The sequence below is a fragment of the Betta splendens genome, chromosome 21, assembly GCF_900634795.4.
Source record: "Betta splendens chromosome 21, fBetSpl5.4, whole genome shotgun sequence".
In the NCBI taxonomy this organism is placed as follows: Eukaryota; Metazoa; Chordata; class Actinopteri; order Anabantiformes; family Osphronemidae; genus Betta; species Betta splendens.
Genome location: NC_040899.1, coordinates 11247208 through 11263585, shown reverse-complemented (window position 1 = coordinate 11263585; position 16378 = coordinate 11247208). Strand labels below are relative to the sequence as shown.

General features: G+C 44.5%; 1 protein-coding gene across 2 annotated transcripts; it reads right to left on the bottom strand.

Annotated features, from left to right (window-relative positions):
- Positions 1-698: 698 nt before the first annotated feature.
- Positions 699-15961, bottom strand: htr1fa (5-hydroxytryptamine (serotonin) receptor 1Fa). Of its 2 annotated transcripts, none has more exons than XM_029136907.3 (3): positions 14827-15961; positions 3794-3908; positions 699-3437 (listed from the first exon to the last, which is right to left on the bottom strand). In XM_029136907.3, exon 3 carries the CDS (start codon positions 3434-3436, stop codon positions 2240-2242), a length of 1197 nt encoding a protein of 398 aa, XP_028992740.1. In that variant the 5' UTR covers position 3437; positions 3794-3908; positions 14827-15961; the 3' UTR covers positions 699-2239. The 2 variants fall into 2 exon arrangements, with proteins under 2 accessions (XP_028992740.1, XP_028992739.1); XM_029136906.3 differs by having other exon boundaries at positions 15772-15961.
- Between the last annotated feature and the right edge of the window lie 417 nt (positions 15962-16378).

Here is a 16378-nt window from a genome sequence, read left to right as displayed (position 1 = left end):
CTGGATGTGCATCGGTGGGATGACAGCAGACTGGCTTTAGCAAAAATCCACCGACATCACTTTGGTTTTCCCTGCGTTGATCAGGAGGTAGTTCTGCTGGCAACATCATGGAGAAAAAGAGTAGACTTGACCTCATCTCTGTTTGATGCCTGCACTGATGTTCCCTTGAGAGTGCAGAGCTGCAGCAATTCCTTGTGTGTGGCACACAGGAGACAGACGAGACAACACTTGAGCTGTAGTGGCTTTGTGAAAATACCCGACAAGCCTATACTTTCGCGGACATAGAGCCTACTATTATCACCTAAAACCTTTATATTTCAACCTCTGTGAAAACATTTGAGACTAATTAGGGACTTGCGTGAGCAGTAGCAGGTGATGCATGAACTAAAGCCCTTTGACTGCTGGCAGTGGAGCTTGTACTGTATGTGGTGATCATGTTTTATAATGAACACAATTTGGGATGACTACCTCATACATAAGTCTTAATTAGTTTGGCTTTTCACCTTAAGATGAGAGCTTTACCCTGTCTGCACATGCCGCAGTCCAGCGGTGACTGTACAACTGTTGAGACTGTAGTTTCAACCCCTTGAATAATGCAGACCTTTGCAGAACAGACTCTCCAACTCAAGGCTAATTTTCTGGCTTTGATGAAAGTGCTAGATGACTAAAAATAATCATACACTACAAGAAACCAAAGATGTTATTTTATATCAATTTTATTTGTTAGACATCTGAGGTCAGACAAACAATATTTTCCATTTCATGGGGTTGTGAATATGTGCAGATTTTCTATTGGCCACAAGGGGGTGGTGTCATACCAGAATAGGCAAAACCTGTCCACATTTAGAAGCAGAAGGTCAACAAACTGAAATATGGGACTGCAATCATCATCATTCATTAACACATACAGATTATCCACGAATTTTCATCCTTCATATTCCTCCTACAAGACTCTCTCCATAGCTACACATATTACTGTAATCTTCCTGCACTCAGACAGAAAGAGGGGGGACCATGATTCAGCTGTGGACTGCTTATTTTTGAACACAGAGGCATAGGAGTAGGACAAAGAAAGAAACCGTATACAAATAGCGGTCATACTGTCAGAAATGTGTGTAAATATATGACATACCTTGCGTTACCTCGTTGGCATACAGTACACCCTCACACTTGACTCATCTGCAGTATTTCCAGCAACATAGCATGTGCCCCCTTGGAGGCAGTAAATAAATAGTACTTCTATTCCAAGTATTTCTGTGGGAGTAATCTAATGAGGATTTCTCAACTGGTGGATTTCACATTCATTACATTCATTAACCTAATGCTGGCTATGGTGTGGGCGTGATATGCAGTAAATAAAAGTATAAATAATGTTAAGAATTAATAATGAGAACCAAAGGAACAGGAAAACGTGTGCAAATGCATCTGTTAAACTGGCACAGAACCTGTAATACTGCATCTCGACCCATCTCCAGAAGGTCTTTCTTGTTCACACTAACTGCAATACAGTAGTAGCTGTTCTTCCTCTTTAGACTTCCCAAGTTTACGGTTGATGAATGACAGGTTGTAACTTCCCATCCTTAGGTGGTCAAGCAAATTACAAGCGTCGTTACTGTAGCTAGGAGGTGGAACAATCAACAAGTTTAGTTGGAAATTGTCGTAATGCTGTGCATGGCTGTGCACAGTCAATCAGGTAAAAGTCACAGTTCATAACGTAATGGCCACAGAGAGTCACGTATTGGTATGCTGTGGTATTTTACACATGCTCTGTATTTCAGCCAGCAGCCTGGACTAGATGGAAGGGAGGTCATTAGATGAAACAGGCATAATGGCCAGCTATTTCAAGACCCTTAAATGGGGCTGATCGCTAATGCTCAAAACCCAGACCTCAAAAAGGTCAGCGATGGCCCATTTTCTAAAAACCAACACGTCAGAGTCCCTTCACACGCGCCAATTAACATCAAGGAGGGTTCAGGCTGGTCTATTCATAGCGAGGCTTGGACTTCAATGTGGAACTTTGCTGGAAAGCTCATTCCTGAGCCGGTGCCGCCCCGGCTGCTGAAGTGCCCGATGGAGTGTGTGGAAATGGGTGTCAAGCCTTTCCCCCTTTGAGATTTTTCTCTCCCACGAACGCTGAGGCAGTATCCAGTCAGTCTCAGCTATTCGTTCGTCGTCTCCCAGTTGTACAATACGTGTATGCTGGATGTTGTATGGGTATGATCATACATAAGTGTATTTATCAGAGGTAATGACTGCACCTAACAAGTCTTTGGAAAGCTTTTTTGAAGTCTTCGTTAAAGATGGTGTAGATGAGGGGGTTGATCAGCGAGTTGAGGTAGCCCAACCACGTCAGGAAGTCCGCCATCTCCACTGAGGTGCTGCAGGAGCTACAGGTGTTGACGATGACCTCTTTTACAAAAAACGGCAGCCAACAGATGACAAACGCCCCTATTATCAAGCCCAGGGTGGAGGCCGCTCTGCGCTCCCGCGAGCCCGAGATGCGCGGCCCCTGGTAGAAGTGGCTCCGGCGCGACTCGCTGCGGGACTCGTGCCGCAGCGATTTGCATTGGAAGGCCTTCTTGGACACGCGCATCCGCTCACGCGGCGGCTCTTCGGTCGAGGGCTCCGAGATAGACTTCTCCGCCGGGCTTATGGGCTCCGGACTCCGAGGCCCCCCATCCAGGTCGCCATCTCCAGCCGGGTACGACGACGGGATCATGCTGCCGTTGGTCATGCACGAGTGCCGGCTGGCGCGGCTGGCCTCCCTGCGCATGTAGAGGGTCTGAGCGGCGCGGTAGATTTTATAGTAGAGGATGAGGATGAGCAGCAGGGGGATGTAAAACGCCCCGAGGGTGGAGTACAGGGTGAAGGCCATGTGATGGTGCACGATGATGCACTGGTCTTGCTGCTCAGAATCCTCGCTGTAATGCCGCCACAGCAGAGGGGGAAGCGAGATGAGGATGGACAGGAGCCACACCACCGCGACCATCGCGCCGGCCCGGGCGCCCGTGCGCTTGCGCGAGTACTCCACCGCATCGGTGATGGCCCTGTAGCGGTCGATGGCGATCGCCGCCAGGTGCAGGATGGAGCACGTGCAGCAGGTGATGTCCACGCTCAACCAGATGGTGCACACCACCTGACCCATGGCCCAGCTCTCTTGCTGGATGTAGATGATGCTGAAGGGCATGACCAGCACCGCCACCAGCAGGTCGGTCACCGCTAACGAGCAGATGAGGTAGTTGGCCGGGTGGTGCAACTTGCGGGTGACGGCGATGGCCGTGATCACCAGGCAGTTGAAGAACGTGGTGAGGATAGCCACTACAGACAGGGTCAGCGAGAGGAGGATTTTGCTGGGAGGGAGTTTACTGGTCTCCAGTGAGTCATAACTGCCGTTGCTTGCATCAAACACCCCTTCAGTGCAATTTGGGAAATCCATTCTGCAAGTGGAGAAGAAATGAACAGAGAGGAAGGAAATTACTTCTTCAGGCTACTTCTGTTTATATGTATCAGTCCATAACCTGATGTGGATTCAGTCAACATTTAAGTTCCATTGTTACGCCTGTATGTTTTTATTCCCACTCATCTTTTAAAGAATCACAGGCAATGATTTTGCTTTCTGCACTTTATGCATAAACATGTCAAAGTGAATGAAATGCAAGTTTTGCTTTATTCAGACTGTGCTTTTAAATATAATGGAGTTTCAAGGCTGGGTTCAAGGTCTTTGAATAATGATTAGCAACGCTTTGAACATCCCTCATTCAACCTGCCCACAGTGAAAATCTCCCTCCTTTACCTGTCCAGGCTCTAATGTGTTACATCAAGTTGGTTCAGTCTGCAGCAGACAGCCTGCTCTGATCTGTCCTGCCTGCCAGCTCTGCCATCACATCACCTCTGTCACTCATCAACACCTGGAAGAGAGAGAGAGGGAAACTGTGAGTGAGGAAGGGGGGGGGGGGGTCATAAAATGAGAAATAAAAACTCACTTAGAAAGAACAAAGTCAAGATGCAGCCAAGGACACATACAGCGCACTTACATAACAGTAGAGTCACTGCAGACGCAGGGCGCGCTGTCAATGTCTGCTTGAATTCGTTAGATTCATGTGAACTAAACCTGTTTCAACCCGACGTGGAGCTTCTCTTAAATCGATCGACTGACTATTCACCAAAGCCATTTTTGCCCTTAGTGATTAAGCTCGTTATTAATGCGATTGCCCTTTATTGTAACATGCCGATCTGATTGCTTTATAGCGGCTTGTGACACTTGATGAGATTAACCTTTTGTGTAAAAGCCCAGATAGTTTTGGAATTATCGAATAATTTTGGACTTAGTGGCACGAACACTGTGAATGTGCTTGATTCCAAACAAAGACACATAACTGTACGCTGGACTTTTATGAGTAATGAATGACCTATGGTCAATTAAGCAACAACTAATATCACCGGATTAAATCCTCAGGTAGCTGGCTGTCATTGCAGCTCTCCTTCACTCGCCGCATTGCTCAGTGTCCTGAAGACGTGAGTGGGAACTGTTGCTATAGAAACACAAGAAGTACAGTAGTTTTACTTAATGTGGTGATGGAGCAGAGGCAGCCAAACTCCGGCTGTCAGGACTCTACTGAGAATGTTCAATTCCCAAGTGTGTGTTGGTAGGTGGACGGGTGAAAAGGGCGGTGAGGCTACATGACAACTGGAGAGATAAGAGATTTCAGTTCACTTAACCCTTCACAAAGTGGCTGCTAAAAAAAACACTTTCAAAATGGATCTTGGTTCAGAATCGAGTCTTACCGGCAACACGGAACCCTGTGATGGAAATGCAGTATCGAGTCCTAATTGTGGTATTATCAGCGTTACAAACTTGAGCATGTTATATAATATGTAGGTGAAACTCGAGAGCAGTGCAGAGGCATGTGATGAGTATTATTTTACTACCTCATTCAAGGAGTGGGCACCGGCACCAGCACCCCCACTGCAGACTGAGTCACCTGAGTCAACTCTGCTCGCTGCATAAAAGAGATCACATTCTGACTGTTTGTGGCTGCATTAAACACACTGACACACACAAACCGTCCTGATGCTCTACACATAAAGCTCAATTCTGACAGCGCATGTGGTTCATATTGGAAACAAGCCTTCCCGGCACCAGACCAAGTGTTGAACGCGGCACTTTCGGCCTCTTCGGAGAGGTTTTAAAATAGATTTGTGTGAGAAAATGACTTCCTAATGTAGAGTTAAACAAGGACTTTAAAAGCTGGGGGAGGTTCATTAGACTAGACCGGTGGAAACAGTTCCCACCTATTTAGGACAAATTGTTTCGCTCCTGTGAAGTTAACGATTGGAGCGTTTCTTTAAACATGAATCCAGGCCCCAGACTCAATAAAACTGCCTCCGTCTGCATTCTGATGGAATCCTCGTCTCCTTCCCATTTGCTCTTCAATGGATCCGGAGGAAAATTAACTATGCAGATTACTTTTGCGCAGATAGATTATAATTGCCGCTGCGCTGGCGTGTCCTCAGCTCAGTTGTTTGCGCCCAAACGTCTGCTGCGACCCTCCGTGCGGGGAACAGCGCGGAGCCTTGCCTCTGTGCATGCACGTATGGAAATGGGCTCGTTTGCGAGAATGCATTAAGAGTGGCAGCCTGCCACTGCGGCGACCGAAGAATCAGTGATGTCTTGAAACGTTCTCCAACGCACTGTTCAAGGCTATGAGCTCCAGCGAGGCAGCACGGAGCCGCTCACTGGAGAATTCTCAACAAAAGTGGGCGCCCTTGGATGAATTAATGGAGGAGCAGCATCATTTACTTACATACTAAGCGTTACAGTAAACACTTTTCATCTTTCAAATGTCTTTCAAGCATGTTCGTGGAGGTAGCAGCACACCCTGCACTATTAGCATATTTACCCAGCGTTCCCATTACTGTCAGTGGTTGCAACAAACGTGAGATGTGAGGCGGCTGTAATAAAAAACTACAATATTATCATAGGATGATGCTTGTGCTTTCTGCAACAGCAGATTCAGGTTGTGCAGATAAGGAGGCTGACGCAGCAGACACATTCAAATGTTTCCTCAGCTATTGACGAAGCAATTTAGAGATTATGATAATCCGCCCGGAGCTCACGCGCGACTCAGACGCCCCGCATACGCAAGCCTGGTGGAAAGTCACACACCGACACCAGCGTGGCTGCGATTTTACAGTTTACACTCGGCGCATCCTGCCGCTCGGTGGCCCGTTCTCTCCCGGAACAGGTGATCTGTGTCAGTCGCATGCAGCGCAATCTGTGAGCGGCCGAGCGGCCAGGAAGGACGCCGCTCTGCCAAATGTTGTCCTGAAAGAAGGGAAGCTGTGAACAAACCCGACTGTGTGAGCGACATCTCTGCAAAGATACAAAATGAATGATTAACTGTAGCATCGTACGAGGGCACCGCAGCTCTCATTTATTTATGGGCCCTTCTGTCTATTTATCTATTTGGTAAATGACAAAGTTGGACCGAAAAAGGAAATGCTGCCAAGGACATTCCAAACGTGACAAGAGTGTCTTAATATGTGTTGTTGTTTTTTTTTTAAGTAATAAAAGTCAAATGTAGTAAAGACTTCTAACATCTAACTTTCTAAGACGCTACAATAAACTGATCTGCATCAGTCCAATTTGTCTGAGTGAGTTAGAACACTGTCCGCTTTGCAGCAGCCCGGGTTCTGTTCCCAGTCGCTGACCCGTGTCCTCGTCTGAAGCCTGAGTGGGATCTCAGGCACAGCCGAACGGCACCGTGTCACCGACGGCAACCGTCTACCTGCGTCCTGCAGATACGAGCATTAGGCGGTGAGATGAGCCCTGATGGCTGGATGCGAGGGAACGGGTTCAAGTGCCACCACACCAGGCTTATATAGAAAAAAAGGCCGATGTTAATTTTGTGTGAAGCTGCTTTCCCTGACCACTGAACAGTATTTAAAAGAGGTATTGTACAATGTGGTTCACAAATTTAGAGACGGGCCCAGACCACCTCATTAGTAGAGACTTAGGTTTGACTGTACAGAAACTTCCTTCTCAGTAAATTACTGTAAGTTCAACTGAGAATCACGAAGTAAATCACATTGTCCAAGTACTTGGTACAAATCCAGCTCTTTCTTGTTAGAGATTATGAAATAAAAAAGCTTAAACTCCTGCTAAAGAGTCATTAGAGAGTCATTGCTGCACGTGGATCTAAAGCATCTACACAGAAGTAGTGATGAATAGTTACAACTTTACACCACAGCTTCTGATTTCACCTGAGAACACAGTAACTACATTACCTAATGTGGAAAACTCCTCATAACACATTCTCCTGTATTACGGGGAAAAGCATCTGTTCAGGTCTTTGTCAAGCGGGCGGCAAATTAGAGCGATTCTCCACCCGGAACACGCATTTGGATCCGCGTGAACAATACAGGTTTAATGTGACTACAGCAATAAACGGCCGAAACACTCGGCTGCGTTTGAAATGAACGAGCGCTTCCCCACCAGCGTCTGTCATCAGCTGCACGGAGGCGTCTCCCTTCAGAACATTCAAATGGAGAATGATTGATTTTCTGTCTAAAAAAAAAAAACGCTGCATCACATCATCCCGAACATGTGGACGCGCGGTTTCGCCTTGATTAAAGCTCCTACGGGGGTTTGAACATTGTGAATGTTTCCCGAGGCTTTGGGGAGAACTACTGCACAGCAGCAGCGAGCCGCCCCGGAGAGGGTGACATTGTGGGGAGGCTGTGTACACACAGTTGCGAGAAAAATTGCTTTTCCTCTCTAAATCACTGAACGAGCTGACACCTCCACTCAGTCCCACCATGCCCTCGCTGTGTCCTCACCCAAAGCGCCGGATCGTGGAGGGAGACCGTCGGGGCGTTGCACATTTATACTCCCGATGGCAGTCAGGGAAGCCTATGGGCCGACTCTGGAGCAACATTTGTCAGGTCAATCTCACCAGGATAACATTTACACAGGAAGTCACTTCAGTTTGAGTGTTTTTACCCCCAAACCCCAAATCAAATCTTTTGTCCATAGCCTTGTAATAATCTTGTGTACATGTGTTTTCAGTGTTATTGTCCAGGGGTTAGTGCTAGTTAAACATTGAAAATCGATAAATAGTATATGTATATGATTTGCAGTTTATCAAACGCAGGATTTATTAATATATAAGTGTATGCAGTACTCCGCTTTGATGGACTGGCGACCTGTCCAAGGTGCTGAAAATGCTCCAGCATTCCTGTGACCCCTGCCATACTGTAAATAAGCATTATATTTAACATACTGCAGTGTGTGTGTGTGTGTGTGTGTGTGTGTGTGTGTGTGTGTGTGTGTGTGTGTGTGTGTGTGTGTGTGTGTGTGTGTGTGTGTGGTTTGACGTAATTACCCGAAACGAATGTTGCAGTTATTAGAAGACTGGCCCGTCCCAAAAAGAGAAAACCCAATGTCATCTGTGTAAGCAGCTTATGAAGCGGCCGAGGTAATTATCACAGGACCAAGAGAAACAGCCAGGTCACGCCGTCCGTCCAGCGACGTTCATTTCTGCGTCTTCTTAAACCAAGAGTCAATGCTGTTTCTGCTGAATAAATATGACTGTAGGATGTAATCCAAAAGCAATTAAAGTCCATTTAAAATGTAGTTGTCGCAGTATTTGAAATAAAAAAATATTCCCCGAGTTGTTCAACGAGTTTTACACTGATCCCTGCACATTACACACTGATTTGATTTTACTATCACATCCTCATTGATGCTGTCACGCTTTGCAAATTTACTTCCTGTCGGAGAACTTTATTCTGGAATCTGTCTCCAATAACACTCATCGGTTCACAGTAACTTATCTTTCTGAATTATTAATCTCTGCTCTCTTCAGTAAATTTTACTTCCCCCGACTCCACTCCCCATCTTCATATCCACCTTCAGAGATTTGATATTCATTAATCTCTGAAGGTGGATATAGTCCTAAAAGACACATTCAGCCTTTAATCGGTTCCTCAAGCGGTGAGCTGCTGCTTTAAATGCATGAAACAGTTACTGGTAACTCACAGTCATGTCTCAAAATGCACACATTCTGATTGAAGATTATTATTATTTTACAACAATAACAAAATATCTTCAATTCTGTACAAGGAGACAATCCTCACCCACACAATTAGCTCAAACGCATGCATGATCTGCCCCAAATTTAATTTAAGTGCACCTCATGCATAGTTCCTCAAACCAGCGTGAGCTAATGTCCTTTAATGTTCACGGTTTTCCACAAGAGTCACCACGTAATAAATGCACCTTTGTGTAAATGGCCTGGGGTGGAGGCGCTCAAGCAAATTGCCAAATTGATGTGAGGTCCATACTTAAAAAGTCCTGTTTAAGAGGAAAGAGTGATTTAATGACACGCCCTGATGTCCCCTTGCTGCAACCTCGTTCCATCTGATAGAGACATAATGCAAACAGCACAAGAAGAGGGATCACCTACTGTAGACCTCATGTGAATATAAAGATTGCTGTTTAACATTGCACATTCAGATGTCCTTGAAATATCACCAACCTTCCTTTATCAACAATAAAACTCATGTGATGACACTCAATGCAGATAATTCACCGGTTCATAGCATCAACTTGTTGACAGACAAAAATCATTAAGCACTCAGAAACAGTAAATGACGGAATGAATTTTGATCCGCTGCTGACTCGAGCAGCACGTTGTCCACCGTTTGAAGCTGATGGATGATTAGAACCTGCAAGGTGAGTGAAAACGCTTTGAGTGCAGCAGCAGCAGGCAGCGCCGGAGCCAGAATATGCTTAATAATGTCTTTAGTGGAGCTGCAGGAGCTGAACAAAACACAGATTAGGAACTGAATGACGCTGTGAGGTGGTAAAATCTGTTACTCTCCAAACTCATCCAACACACATTTAGCTCGGAAACAAACTCCTGGTCCATTGGTGTGTAATCATTTTGCATCCTATGTATGGAGTCATTTACTGGATGTAATCTATCGTCTTGAGACAAACGAAACACATCATCTCCCGTCGTTGCATCTGGGAATACTGAACTTCTAAGTGGTTGTTCACCTCACAGTCACCACTGGTCTCTCTCAGCTTGGCTGAAAGGTCAACACCATGTAGTGTAGTGACGTTCTGCCCACTCTTAAAAGTGCAATAAATATTCTGAATAAATATCGTCTACAGTTTTTGTGTTTTCCATGGAAATAAGCACCGATAATGGAACCATCCAATTAAAAATGACTTCGTTTTAATTCATTGTTTTAATTATAGTCAAGGTTTGATTTAAACATTTGTTTTCTGCTGACGTAGACAGCGCATTGATGCAAAGTGAAGGCAACTAATTTGTAGCAGTAAAGTAATTAGAAGTTAAGGTGCAAAGCTTGTGAGTATTTGTATTTATAGACTTTCCAGCTACAGCTCATTCAGTGTTTATGACGTGTACGCGTTGCTGACAGATTCCCAAGTGACGACAGGGACAAACTCTGGTATCGATACACAACGGATCAATAAACAGCAGCTTCTTGATGATATCACATACATCAGGTTGGATCAGTGGGACAGATTTTCACCACAGATTCCGTAGGAAACAAACTTAGAGCGATCGCTCCACACACACAGCTGAGTCAATATCCTTTTGTTTCTGTATCTTTTAGCTTGTAAACATCCGTAAAGACGCATAGAAACCCATCCTGCAGTAAAGCAATTAGACGCGGAGCTGCTTCATCAAACTCACATTGTCTGCATTATGTTCCCTCACACGCGTTATGCTGCCTGCGTCTACAAAGCTGCCACATACACAATCACATCTACAATGTCAGGACAAGTTTACCTTTTATACTTCAAGTAAACATGGTACTAAAAGCAGACGTGTGCCCCCAGCTGACCGTGCAAACTATATTGGAATTACCTGAACTGGAGTATAAACAGGCTGTGAGTGCTGGTCTTCCAGTGAGCACTAAAGTTCTGTATGACTTACAGGATCTGGGCCGGACCCGCCGCAACACCCTCGAGTCCTGTCTGAATCCCCTATTTACCCGGCAATAACCCAGCACATTGGATTTAATCTCCGACTTCATCCACACGTCCACAAATAAGCTCTCAGGGTTTTGTGTTTGTGGCAAAGAAGCACTGGATTCAACATGACTAAAAATGATCCATGCCGCATGTAGAATGAGAAATGAGAGGTATACGAGTGCAGGTATTTTTGTGTGGATGTAATAATCAAAGCCACAAGCTGGATTTCCAGCCTTTATCCTTCACCTTAGTGTGGTTTGCTATAACGGACGAGCCCTTTGTGTGGATGCTGGGTCCATCATGAGGTTCATTCCACCTGATTTGTTTAATGCCAGCTCATGTTAGACTCTCAGGCCGCTTTCATGGAAATGCAACCCTGAACTAGGTTGTTCAATAACCACAATCCACCTTGTGCCGGTTATTTGGTTCTTGTGTTGATCTATTATTAATAGACATATCAGAACAGAAGGAATAGTAATTACAGGATGTAGAACTGGAAACTGTTTGGGTACGTTGTTAATCATGCAGCATAACACTGGATATGATGTGTGTCAGGCTAAATGGAAAGCGCCATCAGATGCAGGGAAGGAAAAACAATCTGAGTTTGAAATCTGAGGATAAAATGACGCTTAACGTTATTCATATTTTCGCGCGAGGCTCCACTGACCATTAGCTGATTTGCAAGTTCAGTTTTCCCCCTTTTCTAAGTGATTTTTAAATTTGATTTAATTTCGTTTTAAGTTTAATTGAACAGCTGTTGGACGTCGTCTGCCGAGCCAAACAAGGCTTTAGCTACTGTCTCAATAAGAGGAGAAGGAAGATTGCGGTTCCACATGAAAACCTCACACCCAGAAAGAAAAACATTCAAAATGTTTATAACACTAATTAAAGAATAATGGAAAAGTGGATAATTAAGATACTGTGATGCGAAACACTGCATGACGTTTGTACGTATTATACATGAAGCTCATATTATGAACCTTTTAACCTTGAAGATAGACTAGAAGGTGCCAAAGGGGGTTGAAGAGTCAATGCTGGGTGATTGTGCATGACTAAGGGAAACCATGGAGGAAAATAAGCGAAGTAAAGCTGATTCACTCGGGAACAAATGACAAACAAGATTGCTGTGAAGCCTGCGAGGCTATCAGGATTCAGTGGCCTATTTCACAGAACAAACACACTGTTTATATGCAGATTACAAACAGTGGCAATGTCCTATTCCCACGAATGTCTGTTGTTTTTTGATTTCTCATTCTGAAGTCTATGACTGGCTGGTGTACGCTTTTGATCTATACAGCGCCTACGTAGTCTTTGTACTAGAATCCTTGACACAAACACGTGTTGTTTTCTGTTATATTTCCAACAATACACTAGATAATCATGTTTTCTCCTCATCTTAGCATTGTTAGCCTAGCTACAGACTGGAGAAGCTAAACACCATACATTTCATCCTATTGTAGAATGTAACAGACATTGCAGTCATTCTTTGGGGCTTTAGGCTTTTACTCTGGTTCCATTAAGAGTCAATTTTCTATAAGAGGCCAAAGGGAGACATGGAGTACTCTATTAGATGTGTCCAGCTGATGGGTGATCTCTTACGCTCTGATTCATCCTCTACAGGTTAGCTACTAGTTCACCTGTTTGTCTATATAAAATATAAAATGTTACCGAAAAGTTTGCACAGAACAAAAAGGACTCCGCGTCCAAACTGTCTCGCCTGGACGGTGAATCTTCACCAACAGCTCTAAAACAAATTCCTTTTTAATCAGCGACAGCAATCAAATACATGTTTCCTCTGCTTGATTTTTATCCTGTTGTTATATGGCAGGAAATAACAAAGCAACACAAACACGTACTGTACGTCCTGACACTGGTGTTCTTTATTTTGAAGTCGCCTCAGCTGCCTCCACAGATGAATGGAAAACCAGCGAGCGCTGTCTCACATTTGCATACTTTTGGCAACGCTGGCATAAAAAATTGGATTTGAATTCAAATTCTCATCTGTCATGGATTGTTGACAATTAATTAAAGGTTGATTCCTGAAGGCTGTGGGCTTTCTGACATGGGAGTGAGGCGTTTTTTGCATTTTTTGGTAATAGGCAGCGCTAACAGACACATACAAACAGAGACGAGGGGCTTCGTTTGTGACATGAATAAAAGCAGGACGCGTCCAGGCTTTGATCTGATTCAAGATAGAAAGTGATCATGGACCAGCATAGGTTTAAGGTCATGTTAAAACTACAAGAGCCATCCATCCATTCATCCCTCGTCCATCCATCCATTCATCCATCATCCATCCATCCATCATCCATCCATCCGTCCATCTGTCCAACTATCGTCCATCCATTCATCCATCTGTCCATACACCCGTCCAACCATCCAACCGTCCGTCCGTCCTTCAGTCCATCCATCCATCCATCCATCCATCCATCCATCCATCCATACATCCATCCATCCATCCATCCATCCATCCATCCATCCATCCATCCATCCATCCATCCATCCATCCATACATACATCATCCATCCATCCATCCATCCATCCATCCATCCATCCATCCATCCATCCATCCATCCATCCATCGTCCATGTAGCTGCCAGACACTACTGCACAATAGGGAGACAGACGTCTGTACATGACTGGTTCATGTACAGTATTTTGCTTTCCAGTTTATTAAATCACCAGCCAAACTTTGTGAAACATTCATGGTACAATGCCACAACATCCATTTAGCAGGTGATTCAGTAGAGACCTACAGCGTTTATCTCTGTCAAATGTATTTGATGAATTTTAGAAATCCACAAAAATCACCTTGTGTTATTCAGAGTTTTAAAACGAGCACAACTATTTGCAAATACTGATGTCAAATGCAGATTTCTATGGAGTTGTAATGGTGTGTTCTGTTTACTGCTCTAAATATTCTATTCTCCTTGTGTTTTTGTTTAATTGCATGGTCTGTATAAAGACTCCTTAAAGACTATAAATGTGGCAAGAAAAGAAGAGGAAACCTGAATCTAAGTGGAAATAGAATCACACAAACAACCATCATTGCTTTGTATAAATGGATTAGAGGTATTGGCTTTATCATCAGCATCCAGCAAACTCACGTTGTATATAAAATGCTGCCTAAGAGTTCAACTCAGTGTGCAAAACACAGTCGTATCAAACTGCACAGAGAAATAAACCTTTTTAAATCAGGCTGTTTGTGCGTCCCTATCTAGAAGGCTCACTTGGCAGGAAACGTAAGGCTGAGCTAAATGCTTGCAGCTCCGTGGCCTCATATCATCACCAGCCACAATATGTCCTTGGCTTGACTCTGCCACTCATCACCGGTGTCCATTTTTCCCTCCAAGATAACTTCCCCTCTGTAATTAAGTAGCACAAGCGAAATGTGTCTCCTCGGCCAAAACACGGCTCAGAGTGAACACCTCCTTCACTATTTCATGTCATTAAACGAAAGGATCCTCATTCCCGTCCTGCACTGTGAAGAAGGTGTTGGCCTTGTTGTACATAAATTAAAAGCCTGACTTTGGGTTTTATGACTTTGCAGTAAGGCCGTGTCTTAGAAACGGCATGCATGTAAGTCAGAAAACAGAGCAGCGCTGACTTATCGTCCATAAAAAATGTCCTGTGTATTACATTAATGTGGGTTTTGTTATTATTACAACACTCAAAGAGCTTTGGTGTTGCACTTGATCTGTGCTTTTCCACAGTCGTTGCCTAGCTGCACATCATCAAATGTATGCACAGGCACAATCACAGGGAAGCACGTGAAAAATAAATAAATAAATAAAAAAAGCTTGCAAGTCTCTCACCTACGTGATTCCCCCACTGTCGCTCATCGGCTCCTTATAAACACCGGCGGCGATCCTGCACAGACGCTACCACGCAAACGCACGTAAAGCTCCCTGCTCCTCTTCCTCGCCTCACCTCCGTCCTTCTCTGTCACGCGTGAAACAGCGATGCCTCTTGGCTCTTCCGTGGGACGGGCCAATAGAGCACACGCTCCCGGCGGAATTCCGGCAGATCCCTGGAGACCACCGGATGCTGCCTGGTAGAACAATGAAACCTGCTCCCAAGGTGAAGTTCAGACAGTATGTGGAGACCCCGACCATCCAGGAGCCCGTGTGCAGCATCGACAGCCTCAGAGAGCCTCGACTTTCAGATTGACCCCACAGAAGAAGTGGGATCTCCTCATCGGTGCAGGAGCATGGCTCAGATCCAGACTCTGGTCATTCAGTACAAATCACTCTCCAACAGCAGCACATATGCTTTGTTTGCCTGTCTGTTTTCTGTCATGCATTATTAAAAACACCCAATCATTAAAATGCACAATAGTCGTTACCTTAGATTTTGGGAGGGAATGAAACAACTGCTCCAACTCTATAGATAAATTATGATAAATTTAAGAATTTGTAAAGATTAGGATAACTGTAGATGCATTATGTTATTTAGGATTATTCAATCCTGACTTTATCTGATTATGTGCATGGACATAGTTCTGCTCAGCACAAAGGTGGAAGCAAAGCTGTCTGTTTAGCTCCAGGGACGCGCACAGACACCGTTGTTATTCACAAGCCCGGACCCCGACAATTATATGATGATATTATCAATTAAATCTCACGTGCGCACACCGACATCAAGCGCCCGTCCGCCCGTCTAGAAAGTACTTATCAGTTTCGGTGCTTGCTCTCAGAAACGTTGCCAGCCCGCACAAATCTCCTAACACACAACGCACAACCTGCAGGAAACGAACTTACCCCGGCCTCCGTTTGCACAGATGATATGACACGGGCAAAACCGGGCAGCGACGGGAGAATATTACATTCCCATTGAGGTCCATTCACGGCGGAGTCGACGCTCGCGCCGACACCCGTTTACTGTGTCGACTGAGCGGGCGGCGGCGGCGCGCACACGGCGGCGCGCATGCTGGCCATAGACGGAGCCTCGCAGAGAGATGCGTCTGTACAAGGAGGAGGTGTGAAGACGAGATAAGAGTAATACCAGCCCTCTGGTAACCAATAATAAGAACACCGCAAGTCAATGCGACGTTTTCTATAGAACTTAATCTGATAGAAAAAGTCTGTCATCACTGTCACCTTATCTAAGAATATAATGTATTAATCTCCTACCTCTTGGAAGAGAAACAAACTTTAAAAGGTGTGAAAGGCAATATTTATTACAACTTATTATAGATAATAACTCTACAGTATAATATTTTTTTTTTCTATTAAAAAGCTTTTAATAGCTTCTTGTCATGATCTTATACAGTAAGATAATATGTTTTGTAAAAAGTCTACAACAACATGATTATAGATTCATGGATGCTTAAGTATATGTATTATTAATTATTCCCAAATGTTTGTG

Bases quoted from the DNA above. Each gene is read 5' to 3' on its own strand.
- htr1fa (XM_029136907.3), bottom strand. From the start codon at position 3,436: ATGGATTTCCCAAATTGCACTGAAGGGGTGTTTGATGCAAGCAACGGC.